The sequence below is a fragment of the Egretta garzetta genome, unplaced genomic scaffold, assembly GCF_000687185.1.
Source record: "Egretta garzetta isolate BGI_Z169 unplaced genomic scaffold, ASM68718v1 scaffold388, whole genome shotgun sequence".
Classification (NCBI taxonomy): domain Eukaryota; kingdom Metazoa; phylum Chordata; class Aves; order Pelecaniformes; family Ardeidae; genus Egretta; species Egretta garzetta.
The window spans coordinates 382,557-400,630 of NW_009260610.1; the positions used below are offsets into that span (position 1 = coordinate 382,557).

Sequence of the window (18,074 nt, forward strand, 5' to 3'; positions counted from 1 at the left end):
AGGGGAGGCGCGGGAGGGGGGTGCACGTGGTGGGTGTCGCTGGTTGGGAAGGGGACAGAGGCAGACCCTACTGCCTTTTCCGACTTACTGGGCGCGGGGCGTTGACGCTTGTTTGCTTTTTCCAGTCTGTATTTTACTTCTTGTCCGTCGAGGACGCTGGCGGGGAGATGGTAGTGGAGAAAGCGGGGTCAAGCCCCTCAAAGCCCGTAGGTGACAGGTGCCCCCAGCAGCAGCAGGAGCCACTGGGGCACGTGAAGAAAAGCAAGCAGCAGGTCTCGGACGGATTCACTGTTAAAGCCATGATGAAAAACACCGTGGTATGTTTGCTGCTAGTATAGAGGTGATGTTAACTACTTCACTCTCACGTGTCCAGGAAGCATAGCGAGTTAGAGCTGGGATTAAAGCATGTCAGGAAGGTGTCTGCGTTGCTAAAACTTTATCTGGAGTTTGCTGGTTGCTGAAATTGCATTCAGGTTTTACAGAAGTATTATCATAAGGTAACTGTCGGTGCCTGTGGAAATTGTGATGCTTTGCCTTAAAGCTTATTGCTTCGGTGCCACATTTTTTCTGTATTGTTTTGTATTGGTAATGCACGTTCTATTAAACTGTCAGGTAATCAAATTATGGGCAAGGCTTACTACCTTGCATTTAGCAAAGTGCTGTCAAATGATACTGTAGTATTATTTGAAAGGGTTTTCATATACTGGCACAGTGTGGTAAAAATTTGATGTGGATGTCACATAGGATGGCAAAAATCTGGAAAATACATTCAGTTTTAAAATAAGCTTGAAAAATAATAAAAAGCTTCCACACAGTATAGGAGAATACTAAACTGGAAACAAGCGTTAGTTCTCTCATCTCATAGTTCAAAGACAAAGAGGAGCTGATCCAGCAAGCTTCACTTTTAATAACGGTCCCAATTTCTAAGGAGTTTAGAGGTATGTGAGTGAAAATACCAGGGTAAAGGCCTTTCAAATTGTTTTATATTGTTTTATTTTTCTACTTTTGTCAGATTTTAGGAACAAAAAAGCTTCAGCTAGTACAGAATGCAAATGTTCAACATGTAAGTGGTTGAGCTAATATGAGCACATATCTGTGCTTAAACTCCTGAGTTGTGTTTTTCTTTATTCGGACACAATTCGAGGTGTTAGCAAAGTCTTGTATTCTCAGAGTTCTTTTAATTCTATATATTCTTTTGACAACAGTTATGAAATAGGTTATTTCCCTTGTTTTGCTGAAACAGTCTTCCCGGACCAGTCTCTGGAGTTTTTATCTGTAAGAGCATCCTCTTAAAAACCCAAACAAGTCAATCTTTAAACAAATTTTCAATGGACTAGAAATTGTGTGCATTAAAAACTTTCTCCTTATTAGTAAAATTAAAACATGTTTCACCTTAGTGGGAAGAATACAAGGTGAAAACAACAAAAAAACCCACTTTGTTTTAAAGATTGGTTGGTTCGTTTTTAATTCTAGAGATGTGTGGAATAGACTGTTACACTCCAGCAAGTTTAAGGATTAACTTTTAAAAGAAGTTTCTTCTCTGGACCAGATTCAAATCATGGACATTTGCAGATATTTGTTTACACCTTGATATGTAAAAGATGCTTGATTTCATCGAGAAGAATCAACAGTTTCAGTGGAGTTTGAGAAATATGTATTTAATTTTTTAAAAAAAGGAGCTTTGACTTGTGAATATAAGTAGCTATGAGTTTAATCAGAATTTAAGTTTTCTTTTAAATATTTATAGAGTTTAAGTTTTATAGCTGCAATTCTAACTTCCTAAACATTAACAGAATGTTAAATCATGTGGTACCATCATAAGCAACAGCAAACGGGTAAATCTGCTGCCTTTGGAGCTACTCATTGAATCATAGAAATGATGGGGTTTTGGCACAGGCCTCTGGAGATCATCTAACCCATTTGAAGTGTGCCTGTCACTAGCACCAGATCAGGTCAGTCAGGGGTTTCCTTAGCTAAGCTGTGAAACCCTCCAACATCAGAGATTCCCTGACCTCTCCGGGCAACCTGTTTTGTGGTTGCCCTGCCTGCCTGCCACGCTGCCTGCCCCCTTGGTGCCATGTCAGAGGTAGGGTTAACAGTGTTCTGACCCGTTCGTATTTTGCTAAAGCTCCGAGTGAGGACAGGCAGCCACTGGAATCATTTCACAGATGTCAGTGTGAAAAAAGCAGGATAGAGAAAGGAATATCTCACTGTTGCTATGTCTGTCCAGAAGCAGGTGTCCCTTTTCTGTTTTCCAACAACTGGTTAAATGGAGCTTCGGATTTATTAAGTACTCACTTGTCAGAGGTTGACATCATCGATGAAGTTCTCATGGAAGGCTTAAGAGTTGACTGGAGGGTTGAAAGCACAGCAGGCAAATACAGTTAAGACATGGTAATTCTTTTTGTTAACAGCATGACAAGGCACAGGGTTGTCAGCAACATGTTCAGCATCTCCAGGTCGAACAACTAGGTGCAGATTAATAGCCTTTGGTGCGAGCATGCAGTGAGTTGTAAACTCTTAGCATAGAATCTAACAGATTACCATTATGCATATATGACTAAATATTGTAGTACAGGTTCCAGAATTCTTTGATATTGCTTGTGCAAAGACTGTTTTACTGAGCCATTTTTCATAAAAGTTGCTGGATAAAGGTTTCTTCCCAAGCCTGCTTTCATAGCCAGTAGTAAGGACAGAAATTAAGTACGTACAATATTCTTGAATTTTCTCAGCTCTGGCTAAATCTAGAATTTACTTACTGAAATACATTACTTAATAAATATTCACAAAAAAATTCTTCCTGAACTGAAAAAAAGTGGTTTGGTTTCTGTCATTCCAAAACTGTAAATTCAGATAGCTACGGTGACATTTACATTTTAATTGTTTTGTCTTCCAAGTGGAATCAAGAATGCCATGTTATGTGCTCATGCTTCACATGTACTTCACGGCTAGAATTAGGAATACAGTTAAAAATTAACATACAGACTAGCAAGTAGAAAAGTGTCGGTACATGAATGTGGACAACAGGAAGATAGCTCTGTTCACTTCTGATCCTCTCCAAATGGTTATTTTCCCTATTTTCTGCAACTGTACAGGAGAGAATAAAGTGTTAGTGGCCCCCTTTTCTGTAGTAAGCTAGTTGTAAAAGCACTTTTTCAAGGAGAAGATTCATTTTATTACTAAAGGGAACTGTAGAAAGGGAATTCCAGACTATCTCCCAACTTTTAAAAGATTCTTAACCAACAAGTCACAAGATTCCTGAGGTGAAAAAGATCACAGAGGGAAAAGTCTCCACGTGTCCTTTTGAAGTGCTGTTACTGTGCTGCAAAGAGTTAGGATGCATAGGGCTAGAAAGCGGCAAGGTAGGGAACTGACTAGACAATATATTTTAGTGCATACAGCATTCATGCAGGAGTTTTGGAAGCTTTGGGTTTTGCAGTTTTATGTCCATCATTCCTTGCCAGAATGGATCTGATTATTTTTGGGTAGAATTGGAACTTAAGACATCCCCACCTGGGTGCTGAGCCAATGAAGCTATGAAAGAATGTTCTTTTTCTTTCTGTTTTTCCTGAACCTTCAATTCCTTGCTAAAAAATTACAGTGCTACAGCAGGAAAGGAGTTTATCTTTCCTCTATAGGTCCACCTTTGGTAACACTATTGCCAGGTAAGTTGAATTCATATGCTGCAGCATATGAATTTGAACTCCTCTGGCCCCAGTACTGAATTTGGATTTTCTTCCTGGCTTAGTGGGTAAACCAGTAAGGTTGTATGCAGAAAATGTCACTATCATCCGTGTTCTGTGAAAGCAGTCAGAAAACCCTACTAGTAATGGGCCACATCCAGCCTGTGTGTAACGGTTAAAGTGAGAATGTCTACTAGATAGCCTTAGAAGGGGAGTGATGTTAAGAACTGTTTCGTTCCTGGATTTCAAAAACCAAAGCAGGGTTATTCAACCTGGGAGAGTCTTAGCTATGTGCAGAAGCACAGCTTCCATTTCCTAAAATAAATGTAATTGCTTATAAGCAGAAAAAAAAAGGTTATTCAGATTGCCATTTTGGATTGTCATCCCTCTGTTCCTCATTTAGCTGTCTACAGTCTGTACATATCTTTCTTGTTCAAGCTCCTCTCTCAAGCCATTATCAGTAATGTGTGTTTTGAAGGACTTTCTCACCCTTTACCCTTTGATAATAACTCATAGCAAGGATTTCATTTTAAGCATACAGATGCGATTTGTTTCTATTCTGAAACATGGGATTTTATATTCATCCACGTTGTGTAACTAAAACTACTGTAATTTACCTTGTAACAGTAACAGTTTCTGATCTGATTTTAAGGCTATAGAAAAGCATTGTTTACAAGAGAAAAGTTTTACCTTTCTAATATAATAGCTAATTTACTGGAAAACAGTATGTTTGGGGGCAAGTAGATGTCAAGTTAAAGGAATGTTTTGACAAATGTTTATCGGGCAGTAGTATGCAGGAATTCTTGGAGGAACTGCTCCAATTTAACAATAGCAATTTTGTACAATTTACGAGTATTCTTTAGTGAACACTGTGAGTCAATTTAAACTGTCAGTGCTCTAGAAGGCAGTCCTATCTTTGTCCTGTTTCAGGCTTTTTGTTACTGCTGCTCCTTATTGGGCCCATGTTTGTATAATGTTGGCTGATCAGGAAACTGAACCTGCTAAAAAATACTCCAGCCTGTTTAAGCTAACAGTGTCGAACTGCGGTTGTCAGGATTGAGGCAAGCTAAGCTCCTGCTACCACCAGGCTCCTCTGTCCTGTCCTCCTCCCTGTCCTGGCTGCATGCTTCCATCTCCCCTTTTGCATTTACATTGGTGTTTCTTGCAACTACAGACGAAGCTGGATCAGCTCTGGCAGCTGTTAAATTAACATATGCAAGGAGGAGGTGAAACAGGAATATGCTGTTAGCACAAGCTGTGTGGGGAACGTCCCTCTCCACAACACCGTGGTCTTAATTAATTTAAAACCAGTTAAAAAACTGAGTTCTAGCAGAGTAACTCCACAAGCCATTAAAGCATCATAAACTTGCACCACAATGAAAAGGTGTGGTTTTCATCCTGGATATTTATTCTTTGTGCAATATAAACTTGCATGGCTGTGCAGTGAACTAGACTGGGGTCCTTATTAAACCTAGGTGAAAAGCAGCTCAGCTTTTTTTTTCACAGCAGTGCAGACTTGACATACGGTTTGGTAACAGTGTAAGCTAACAAAAGTTGTGGCTTCTACAGCCCTGCCTGCTTCTGCTGCATATTTGTACCTCCTTCTTTGTGCCAATACAGAGAGTAATGCAACTGAATTGATGAGGCATCTCAGTTGCTTTAGATCCAAACATGAAAAGGTTCAACACAAGGAGGTTTTTATTTCCTCTCATAAAGTTATGTTCCTTTCCAATTCCATGCTTGCTTTTACTGTAATGACCACATTGATAATGTAATGTAAAAGCAGAATACACAGGAAAAATACTAATACTTAAGACCACAATGTCTTCTAAAAGCCTGTATTTCATATTATGCTTTCCAGCTATAACTTACATGGCTTAATCATACTGCTCTTATTATTTTAAAAGACTTTAGAAAGGTTGATATTGTTCATAGTTGCAATGCTAAGATGATAAGATTTGTTTAATATTCTCAAGCGTGAAGAAATCATGCTGTTTCTTTTATGAAAATCTGTTACACACTTGAATCTCCAGTAAATATTTTTTTTTATAATTCAGTCATATGACTTAAAATAGATAATAAGTAAATTATCAGTTAGACTTGCATTTCATGATTGACATTTCTTGTTGTCTAAAATCACTTCATTTGATTCACCATATTTTATGTAGAAAAAGACCTTGGAAGGTTTTAAATTTCATTCCTAGAGGAGGTAAATGTAAACTGATTTTAAAACATTACGACAGTGATGTTTCAAGACTCCTCTACTAATCAGTTTTTTATGAACTAATGAATAAAATATGCTAACTGGAGACAATTACAGAGATAGTTGTCAAATTCCGTCAATTCTGGCATTGGAATTAAACTATTTTAAAGTTTTCAAACTGAAGCTAATGTAAAAGAGCAAATGTCGCACTAAATTTTTGTAAGTATATGAGAGAAAAGGTCTTACGTGTTTACAGATTTCATACAAGTTAAAATCCTGCAGTGATCTGAGTACGTGGGTATCTTTCTGGTGTTTCACTGAATGAAGCGGGCATTTTTCAGTTTTCAGATGTCTGACTGCAAGTGTACAAATTCACAACAAAGTATTAGAAAATAGATAATAACAGTAGTCTGTTCAACAGAACAAGTTGTTAAGCAGTCAGATTGCTGAGTAGGGAATTATCTAAAATCATAATTTCTTACATGCAGCTGGGCACGCCTCTACAGCCAGCCAATATACCATATAACAGCTAAGAAAAATCCTGGCCTCTATATAGGCTTCAGCCTTTATTTTAGTCTTCTCCTTGTTAGGTGACTGAGGATGCTATAGGATTCCTGGAGTGAGTTCAGTGAAGAGGCATCAAGACAGGGTTCTGGAGTATATGTTCCATGAGGAGAGGCTGAGGGAACTCTATTTCTTCCAGCCTGGAGAAGAGAAAGCTACTATGGTACCTAATGGTATTAGGTCCTGACAGACCTAATGGCCCAAATGCGATGAGAAGGCTGTCAGAAAGACAGCCAGTCTGCTCACTCTAGTGAAGACAGGAGATGCGAGTTGAAACGAGCTGTTCAGGATGGTGAAAAGCTTTTTCACCATGAGGATAGTCATGCAGTGCATGAGGTTTCCCAGAGTTGTGCAGTCTCCTTAGAGGTTTTCAAGACCCAAATGGAAAAAGCCCTGAGCAATGTGGTCTGGTCTCAGAGATAATCCTGCTTGGAGAAAGAGGTTGGACTACAGACTTCCTGAGGTCCTTCCCAACCTGAGTTTTCCTATGATTCTACCTCTTCTTCCATAAGAGGGTGGTTTGTGGCCACTCTGTGGCTCTGCTACTACTAAGGTCCAACAAATTAGTGATGATTAAGTGACTCTCAAACCGGGGAAAGATAAAGGAAAAAGGCATTGCAGAGTTTTGCTTTAATAACTTTGCTGTTTTTCTGAAGATACTATGTGAAGGGGGTAATAAATACTACAACCGAGAAGATGATACTTTATTTTTCTGATAAGTTGGTCTCCCTTCTGACCCTCAAAAAAACTACGTAACACCACATTGTTCTGCTTATAATAGTGAACTACATCATAAATCTAAGGTTGACTTTATAAATACAGTTGAGTAAGCCTGCATCAGTGTTTGGGTAGCAGCAATATGTTCTTATCAGCTGAGATCCCTACTACAGCTAATTCTTCTTACGCTGTGTGCTCCAACAGGTATGCAGCAAGTACTGCTTCCCAGTATGCACTGAATGCCACAAGGAATTGAAGCAGCAGGCCATGTCTGTAGCTGTCAACCTCTGGATGCTGTCCCTTGTGTCACAGTCTCCTCTCGTCACTGCTATAACTTAAATGACATTGGAAGCTTTAAGTGGGTGGAGGAGACAGGAGAGGTAGCCTAGTGGCATTTGTGCTAGAGAAAGCAGTGGGAGAACACTGGGAAAACAGGAGAGGAACTCAATGTCACTCCCCAAAGTGAGGACCTGGGTGGTCACTAACCCAATATGATTTTTGGTATGGCTTTTCTCCCCAAAGTTATGCACGGATGTGCTGAAGCCAGTTGTTGCCTTGCTGCAGACAGAGAGGGCTGGAGTCCATACTAGGGAAATGGAAGTTTTCTTTCTTTTCCTATCTGATACTTCCAGTTAATATATATGCCTGGTCTATGTTTAACTGAAACAACCTGGTAAGGCTTTGAAGGTTTTGTTTTTTTCATGAAGTTTTCTTAACCATTCTGAAATGACAATTACTGCAAAGCCGAAAAATAGTAGCAAACAATACTGTTGGTATGTTGATAAAATTTCTAGACAATGTGATAGAAAAAAATGCTGTGAAAGACTGAGTGGTTCCTCCCAGCAACAGTTGATTCCTTGATATACTTGACATTCATATAAGCAGTTTGGCATAACTTTTAATTTTGACAGCATAGTTACATATTTTTTGCTGGAAAATTTACTGCTCTCTGATAACTGCCTTTCTCAGATAAAATACATCAGATTAGATGAAGTTGTAAAGGTCCGGTATGCAATCACATTGCGCTGAAGGCTGTGTTATGGAAGTCTTGTGTTTAACAGTTACACTCTGACTCTGTGGGTACATTACAAATATTACGCTTATTATAGTGGCAATTTTTGGTCTCTGGTGGGTGTAAGTAGAGGCGATGCGTGTAAGTAAAGGGATTGCTCCGGAGAGCAATGTATTTCTAGAGTCAGATAGAGCTTAGAACTTCAGTCGGGCCTCTTACTTGACAAAACAGGATTCTGATTAGATAATAAAACCTGCCTGAATTATAATAGGATCGTAAACACATAATTTAGCATTTCATACATTTGTGATGGTGTTTGTTAATGTATATTCAGCAGTTTGCATCCTTGTGTTTGAAAGCAAGATTTTTCTTTTCAAAAAAAATTACTCTTCATCCATGTTTTTGTAAAGGATGATGTCAAGATCTTGATAGCAAGACTGAATACAGATTTGTTTTCAGTTTGGTAACAGACATATCACAGAATTGCAAGGGTTGGAAGGGACCTCGGGAGATCATCTAGTCCAACCCCCCTGCTAAAGTAGGTTCTCCTAGAGCATGCTACAGAGGACTTCATCCAGGTGGGCTTTGAATATCTCCAGAGAAGGAGACTCCACAGCCCCCCTGGGCAGCCTGTTCCAGTGCTTTGTTACCCTCACAGTAAAGAAGTTTTTCCTCATATAAAACTGAAACTTCTTATGTCTCAGTTTGTACCCATTGCCCCTTGTCCTGTCGCTGGACACCACTGCAAAGAGTCTGGCTCCATCCTCGTGACTTCCATCCTTAAGATATTTGTATGTGTTGATGAGGTCCCCTCTCAGTCTTCTCTTCTTCAGGCTGAACAAGCCCAGCTCTCTCAGCCTTTCCTCCACACTCCTCTTAGTGCACCCCAGGATACCATTGGCCTTCTTGGGAACAAGGGCACACTGCTGCCCCATGGTCAGCTTGTCATCCACCTGGACTCCCAGGTCCCTCTCAGCAGAGCTGCTTTCCAGCAGGTCAGCCCCCAGCCTGTACTGATGCATGGGGTTCGACCTCCCCAGGTGCAGCCCTCGCACTTGCCCTTGTTGAATTTCATCATTTTCCTCTCCATGCAGATAGTATGTCATGCCTTAATTGAAAGCTAATATCATTAACCTGTTTACAATCAGATTTGCTATTTTTTATGATGGAAGACTTTTTATCACTTGTCTAGAGTAAACAATTGCATACTGCAGTAAGTACGAAAGTCCTGCACAATGTGTGACAAACCTAAAGCATAGTATAAAATACACTGTGTAAATGAGCGTGGAATGAAAACTCTTGAACGCATTGAAGCAATCATGGCATACTGTTGAGTTTCTGTGTAACAACCATTTGGAGGAAGAATAGGTCTTTAAACTTATGTTTTGATGCCTATTTCATTAGTCATAAGCATATTACTGATTTTTTTTTTGTGTCTGTGGTTGGTAGGCAATACATAGTATTCTGCACAAAACCCAATGCAAATCCAAATCAAAGGGTACAGTATTTTCTTGCCTGTCTTGTGTGCTTAAGACATCCATTAGTTTTGCCATTATCACATGAACTTCTTTATTATAATGTTTGTCTCACTGTGCATCTCATTATTATGATATGAAAGGAAGAACTACTTCTGTATAAATTACTTGGACTTACCATTGTGTTCTTGAAAATAACTGTAGGTATTAAGTCTTCTAAAGTTTAGCAGATCTTTCATTCTTTCAATAATTTTTTGATAGGATTTCTTTCCTGTTATTTCCATGTAAGATTTGTCTTAATGACAGCTGGATTATTAAGCCCATGTTTTATGGAATGAAATATTATTTCCTACATATATTTTAAAAATTTTAGGGAGCAAGCATGCAAGGCCCCATGCAAGGAGCTTCCCTGCAAGGGACTGAGAGTGCAAGGACCTGTGCAAGGCTGGGAGCATGCAAGGGCTCATGCAAGGCCACGTGTGCAAGGCTGGTGCACACCCTCGTGCATGGTCCCACTCCAGTGTGCACCCTCAAGTGCAGCCACTGCAGCCCCCTTTTGATAATAATATTATAGAGGTGTTCTAAAAAATCCAAAAGCATTGAATTAGTTTTCTTCATTGTAAGTCTGTTGCATAAAATTAGGGGAGATACTTTATGATCCAACTTTTCTGAACCAAGACTAATCATCGTATACTTATTTAGAAAAAACTGGTGGTCCACATTTAAATCTGTAGAAAATATAAATTATGCCCTGGCTTTTCTTATTGTCCTATTACTAATGATTTAATGTGCCATTAGTGTTCTGTATTGGATATATTCTTAGCTAAAACTATTTAGGCAAATATGCATGCTTACATTAGTGACATTGGCAGCTAGAATTTGATAAACCTGTTTTTTTTTCCACAGAAGCTGAAAACATACATTCTTACTTCCCAAAGCAGGTCTATTGACCTCTCTCTTTCTACATTCCTACAGCTCCATGCTCACTTTTTCTCTGACTTTCTTTACTTATCCTCCAGGTGTGTAATTTTTTCATATCAGTGGATTAGTCTTACAGTGATGGTCAAGTCAAGATGTTTTTTTTTGTGGGGGGGGGGGGGATGGCAGTTCAACATGGCTAGAAACCTTTTACAGGGTGTATAAAGCTTCTCCCCAGATCATATTAGAATACCCTATATAATAATTTTTATTGTAAAAAAAATCACAAAGGAACAAGCTCATTGTACTTTTAAATTGCAAGTTTTAATATTGCATTTCATAGCGTCTGAAGGCTTTTGGTCATCCAATTGTTCATCCAGTATGAAGAATTCAGGCACTGCACTAAAATTGTATAACATCTAGCACTTTAATTTAAAAAAAAAGCAAAATAAGTTCAGTTGTACCAGTGGAAATCAATGAGTTGTTACACATTTAAGCTTGAATGAAATTTCACGAACCCTTCTGTCTACTGTTATCTGACAAAGGAATCTTTATAACAGAAATTTTAGAACTGCGTATCAACCATTGACAATACTGTGCCTGCCTATAGTATACAACATTCAGACCTTTGGATACAAATTTTGTCGAGGAAATTACTGGGTTTTAACAGGGTTGTTTCTGTCTGGATTGTCATTTTTCCTTTTCCCTGTCACCAGATAGAGTTGAATGTTTTTTCAGCTTAAGTGAGAAAACAAATGACCCTGTAGTAGCAATAGAACCAATTCTTCCTCTGTGGTACCATGTTCCATTACACAGTAATAACGAAATGTGTATTGAGGGGCTATATTAAAATTCATTTGCAAAAGTATTCACTAAATTGCCACTAATAAATCAGTAAACTCTAGATTTTTTTTTCCCCTGTTTGACATTCCTTAAGTTGTTCTTTATTAGGTCATCCTTAAGTAGGATTTAGGTGATTTTTCCCCATTATTTATCCTATTTCTTCTGTTGCTTCCAGCAAGTGGAACACTGTGAGCTCTTGTTCTTCTATAATATTAAATATTCTTCATTTTTACTAGTTTTAAGTTAGTACTCTTTTTAACATTGATAACAAAAAAGCTTGCTTAATACCGTGTCTAGCACCAATGTTTAGCCAACTTCATGGCTAAGCAAGCACTTTTCAACTTGTATAATACAAGCAAAATGTTTCTTCTGATTGCCAAAACAGTTCCTCTGAAAACAGCTCCAGCTGAGATGTACGTATGACCTTTACTGCTTGAAGTCATGAATTCATACTTTACACAGTTCATACTTTAGAGAGGCTAAATGCACCATCAGCTGACTCCTAACTGAATGCTCTTCCCAGTAGGCTGGAGGTAGACTCCCTTGTATTAGAAGTTCTTCTAAAGCCTTAACTCTTGTATTCTTAACTCTTGTGTGGCCTACTGGGCAAAGATAGTTTTGTAGTTGGGTTATCAGGATATGCTGCTGGGAAGTGAAAGTTGTAGACTTGAAATTTTGTGAACTGGAAAGAGAAATGAACACAGTCACCACCTCCTGAGCTTGTGTTCTAACAACTCCTAGATAAATATACAAAAGATGGAAATAAAAAAAGAATTGCATGGTCTGCATTTTCAGTAGGCAGATAGATCACTTTTATAGTCTTGATTCAAGACTGAACTCCAAAGAGGAATGGACATTCTCATATATCCCTGTATTCAGCATCCTGTAGGTGTTCAGCATCTCTCCCAGCACCTTATCTTTTGGAATTGCTGAAGTGTTTCATTCTCTTCACCTACAGTAGAAGGAGCCTGGGTTCAGAGCCTGATTTAGGCTCTTTGAATTGCCCTGATATTGGGGGCTGGCGTTCAACTGTTAGACCGTATTTTTCACTTCAGATTTGTATCATGCATAATTCAATGGGAGAACAGTCTTTGACTAGGTATCTAGAAAATATTATCATGTAAATATTGGTTATTAACCAGTGGGAGATTAATAAAAGTTTGACTTAGTGTACTATATTCATTACATAGGGATATTCTGTCATTCTCTGTAGTATTTAGTACTGTCTCCTTTAGCCTGCATTTTCAGGTTTCTTTGTTATTTCTTCTCCAGTCTGTTTCATGATTTTCTTCATCCCTATGCTATTGACTGCTTTAGATATATGCTGGCTTTACTTGAGGGTCCCATAGACCCACTCTCAGAGACCGAGTAGTTCACAAGGTATCATCCACTGAAGGAGCTATTATGGCATCTTCTTTTCTTGCAATTTACAAACTGTTGGATTAAAACGATCATTTTGGATAATGTTTTTCCGAAGACAGGAGGTAAGATGTGTTTTTAAGGGAGACCTTCATAAATATTGTCATGGCTCTTGTGTTTTCAAAAGCACTCTCCAAATCTGTGTGACATGTGCAGCCTGACTACTGGAAGATTATACTACTACGTTAAAAAAAACAAAGTGAAAATAAACCATTGCACCAAGTACTTCAATAAGCATCCAAACTAACAAAGCCTGATATCCTGCGATTTTTTTAATGTTTTTTGGTTGATTAGTATCAACATTAAGCTTTGCCTGCTGATGTTTAATAAGGTATTTGGTATCTAATAACATGAGAGACAAACCTCTTGATTGGAGCACTCTTCTCTGTTCTCCGTTATTTCCGTAAAACATGGAGGCAAATGCTTATGCTTGAAATCTGTCTTTTTCTCAAATTCAGTTGAAAATTACTAATGGATGCACATTCTTTAGGAATGAAAGCAGGCAAAGTGTACACATGGCATGGATGTATAAGCCTTGTTTCTTTATGAAGCTCTTTTAGAAACAGTACCCATATGCATTCATTCTATTCGCCAGAAAAAAATGAGATAAAAAAGGAACTAAATAAAACTGAACTCAGGTGAATCATACAAGCAAGAAAAAGATTGAGTTCCTTTCAATTAGAAGCCATTGCCTGAAGATGAACCAAAATGTCTGAACACTTTATAACCGAGTTACATAATTTTATTGCAAAAATAAACTATCTCTCTCAGCCTACACTTCAGTTTTGGAACTACGAGAACATTAGTGACTTCAGTAGTTTTTCAGTGAAGTGACTGGTAGTATCAGGGTGCATCAGCAGCACAATACAGAACTTCTTGGAGAATCAGAATATCTGAACCAGATCCTTTTTGTCACTTCATTAGAAAGTAGAAGTTCTTCTCCTGTAGTGACAGAGGAGAAACCTCTGACTACCTTTCTGGCTTCTGCATTTAGCCTGCAGGTCTTACTGCACATGACTAAAGATTAAAGAATCTGTTACTAAGTTTTGTTATAAACCAGTAAGTATATTGTTGGTTTTTGGGTCCTATTGTTTAACCTCCTGATTTTAATGCACTAGAAACATGAAATTATTTAAAAGGTATTACTTATTTAAGAAACATTTCTCAAACTTTACTAAATATCTTCTGCTTACATACATTTGTAAACATGGAAAGCTAGTAATCATGATAACACTTTTAGTATGCAAAGACACAGTCAAGGACTGCAACTGCAAAGCTACCAGTAAGACTAAACATTCTAATGTTTATTGAAGAGTTTATTATAGAAAACATTTGTGTAATATTAAGGAAAACCAGCCTTGCAAGAATAAGTTCTTATATGTAAAACAGAATCAAGTGGTATATAAAAATAAAAGGCATGGAGGAAACAATTGCTTTGTGTATAAACCAAGTATCTGTGTTCACATGTGACTGAGAATAAGACAAAAAGAGTTTTATCAATGTTCATTAAAATGAAATATGATTTTGTAATTTATGTAGTCTATATGAGTAAACGTGTGGTTTTGCTACTTATGTAAGTGAAGGACAATTTATAACATGGAAGTACCACTTAATTCCCCAGCTCTTATGTACAATGCTGTGTCTTGGAAAGAGTAATAAAAGGAATTCTTCCAAGAATAGGCATTTTATGGAGAATTACCATTAGAAAACTTACTTTGCTTTACAGATAAAATTGTATGAATGATAGAGGCAAGATGGTGTCATGGGATAATAAATTCTTACTACATTGATCGAAAAACATTTTGCATTTTTTTAAAAAAGCATTTATTAATTTTTCTGTGATTTCAGTTAATAGACTTAAGGAGCATAAATATTTAGTGAAAACTTTGATTTATGGTAAGGTAGTAGATGAAATGTCTTGGTGAAAGCTATGGTAATTTTTATAGTTTTCAGGAAGCCAGGATTTTACACCTGGCATAGGAATTTGTGTTGGATACTTAATTTAATTATCTCATAGTTGTTTTTATTTAGTGTTCTAAATAGGTTCACAACCTACAGTAAAAAGTTACTTCTAATGACTAGATATACTTTCTGTGCACTACCAAAAAATGAAAAGAAACTGATAGCTGAGGACTTTGACTATGAATAATACAGAGTATAGAACAAGTATCAATAAGCCTTTTTTTTTTGCTGCTGCTATAAGCTCTGTATTTACAGTTTGTTTTCTCAAGACAGTATGATTTACTGTCTCTGTGCTGCAACCAAAATTAAGCTATCAAAATATAACTCCTTAACCTGAAAAAAATCATGCTTTTGCTAAAGACTTGAGTAGAAGTTTTGATATTTTCAGGATTTGTATACAAAAAACCTTAATGGAACGTAAAAAAGACAAAATCTTCTCATTTTCACTTAAGTGAGTTTTTTAAGATTTAAATGAACCTGCTAGGCAGAACTCTAGGTGCTCAGTATGGACAGCCTGGTATTCAGTTGTCTAAAACTAAAATATACATGCTTATCCTTTAAACTCCTAATTTTTTGAAGTATAATATAAAGAGCTTGAGAATGATAGACCAAACTGAATTGTTTGAGTCATTCATGTCATCCTCAGTTACAGTGTTTGCGATATTCCAGGCTGAAAGTGAACATGTAGATAACAACATCAATGTACAACTGGAGAATATGAAAGCAAAGATGGTGAGGTTGTGTATGGCTGGTGGTACTGTTTGTGGGAGGCAAACTCAATGAAGAATCAGGAGGGCCTAAGTAACTTAGTCTTGGCCAGCTCTTCAGTCTTGCTTTCAGAGTGTACTAGTGTTCCTGATAAACCATCTCCTTTCAGTCATAGCATTCAGAGTGTACTAGTGTTCCTGATAAACCATCTTTCCAGCACAGCCACAAAGAAGATGTATACATGTACCTTATTGAATCTCTCAGCAGTGTTTGGCCCTGAATATCTACTAATTGTCTTCTTTTCCCATTACCACACCTTTCTTTCTGTCATTACAAGACATTTTATAATAATACATCCAGGTTTTTCAAAAGGACCTTCTCACAAGGTCTGCAGTCCATCTGTGTTTGCATAAATGAAATAAAATAAGGCATCTGCTACTTGCTGTTGCCACTGAAGAATTGTGTTGTCCCAAGATCTCTCTTAAAGTGTTAAACAAAACAAGAGGTAGAGCCAATCCTCATAGCATCACACAAATAAAGGCTTTCAGGGCTGGAAAGAAACCACCCATCAGAATGGTCTTGAAGTTGAGTGATAGGAGTTGACCTATCCAGTTCAGGGTGACTGATTCATTTCTGCCAGTCTCCCAGGCAAGTCAGCAGCACATGCTGATCTTCAGTGTCAAACACTGCTGATAGGTTTAATGAAGTAAGCATGGATATCTTCCTCTCAGCTGTGCCAGAGAGGAAATAGTTCACAAGCAAGACTAATGTGCTCTGAAAGCTGTTACCAAGTCTGAAAGCCCAACTGCCTGGATTTAGGTTGTTGGTAGAGAATTCAAATTCTGTAGAAGAGTATGTTGGTTTGTTTTTTTAAATTATTTTAATGATCATTTTTCCCAAGAATAAAAAGCTATGTTATGTAGTAGCTGGACAGAACATTCAGACTAAAAGGAATTTTTCAGCCTAGGCATCAACACTTCATTTTTCATGCTGTTAAGAAATATGATTTATATTCAGATTATGTTCAGATTGCATTAGGCTGCTCAGGGCTTTGTCCTGCTGGGCTTTGATTGTCTTCAAGGATGGAGATTCTGTATCATCTTTGGATAACGTGTTCCAATGACTGCCTTCATTGTGAAAAAGGTTTTTCTACTGTCTAGTCAGAATTTCTGTTACTGCATTTTGTGACCATTGCCTGTTCTCTTTTTGTTGTCCTTCTGACTCATCTCAGCTGTGCCCTCATGCTGGGTAACTGAAGAAAACAGTGAGATTCCCGTTAAGCTTCTTTTTCTTAAGGCTGAACAAACCGTTTCTCTCAGCCTTTCCTCAAGTGTCATGTACTCCAAGCCCTCTCTTCATATTGGTGGTCTTCCACCAGCCTTGCTCCAGTACATCAATGTCTATCTTGAACTGGGAAGTCTGAAATGTGACTTTGTGCTCAAAATACAGTCTCACAAACATCAGATAAAGGGTGATGATGAATTCCCTCAACCTCTTGATGTAGCCCAGAATGCAGTTGCCTCATTTCTGCACAACTCTATACAACTGTTCAACTTGTTGCTCACAGGCTAAGCTGCATTCTAGCCAGTCAGTGCCTGGCCTGAACTGTTCTAGTGTAGAACTTTGCATTTACTGTTGCTGAACTTGGTGGAATTCTGTCAACCCATTTTGCCAGCCTGTCAAGATATTTCTGAATGCCCCCCTCCAAATCTTATGTCATGCACAAAGTCTCTCTTGAGCCCTGAAGAATGCTTGATGTAACCCCCTACCAGTTGGTCAGCTAACAGCTGTCCTTTGGGCCCAATAGCCCACAATTTTCCACCCTCCCTGTGGTCAGTTCCTCATGAACTCACTTGAAGTGAATGGGTTGTAGACTACCAAATGGCATTAGATGCCACGTTACACATTTATGAATGTCTCCATCTCGTTATGATCATGAGTGCATGCATGAACTCATTTCTACATCAACTCCCTGCTCCTTGAGAATAAGAATCAACTCACATATTTCTTCTATACTCTGTAATTTTAAAATCTCACTCTCCAACATTTCTTGAAGAGATGAATTGCATATCTTATCCCAGTGTGATGAATATAAAAACTATAATCATAGAATCATAGAATGTTTTGGGTTGGAAGGGACCCCTAGAGGTCATCTAGTCCAACCCCCCTGCAGGAGCAGGGACACCGCTAACTAGATCAGGTTTCTCAGAGACCCGTCCAACCTGGCCTTGAATGCTTCCAGGGATGGGGCCTCCACTACCTCTCTGGGCAACCTGTTCCAGTGTTTCACCACCCTCATTGTAAAGAATTTCTTCCTTATATCCAGTCTAAACCTACCCTGCTTCAGTTTAAAACCATTACCCCTTGTCTTGTCACAGCTGGCCCTACTAAAAGGATTTTCCCCATCTTTCCTATAGGCCCCCTTTAGGTACTGAAAGGCCGCAATCAGGTCTCCCTGCAGCCTTCTCTTCTCCAGGCTGAACAACCCCAACTCTCTCAGCCTGTCCTCATAGGAGAGGTGCTCCAGCCCTCGGATCATTTTTGTGGCCCTCCTCTGGACCCGCTCCAAC

The 18,074-nt window shown here is 38.4% G+C and overlaps 1 protein-coding gene across 1 annotated transcript in view; it reads left to right on the plus strand.

The window, feature by feature from the left end:
- The first annotated feature begins 167 nt into the window (after positions 1–167).
- PACRG (parkin coregulated) overlaps positions 168–18,074 on the plus strand; it is a 242,334-nt gene continuing 224,427 nt past the window's right edge. The window contains exon 1 of the mRNA XM_009644872.2: positions 168–317. Within this exon, the coding sequence (XP_009643167.1) occupies positions 168–317 (150 nt within the window). The remainder of the gene's footprint in view (positions 318–18,074) is intronic.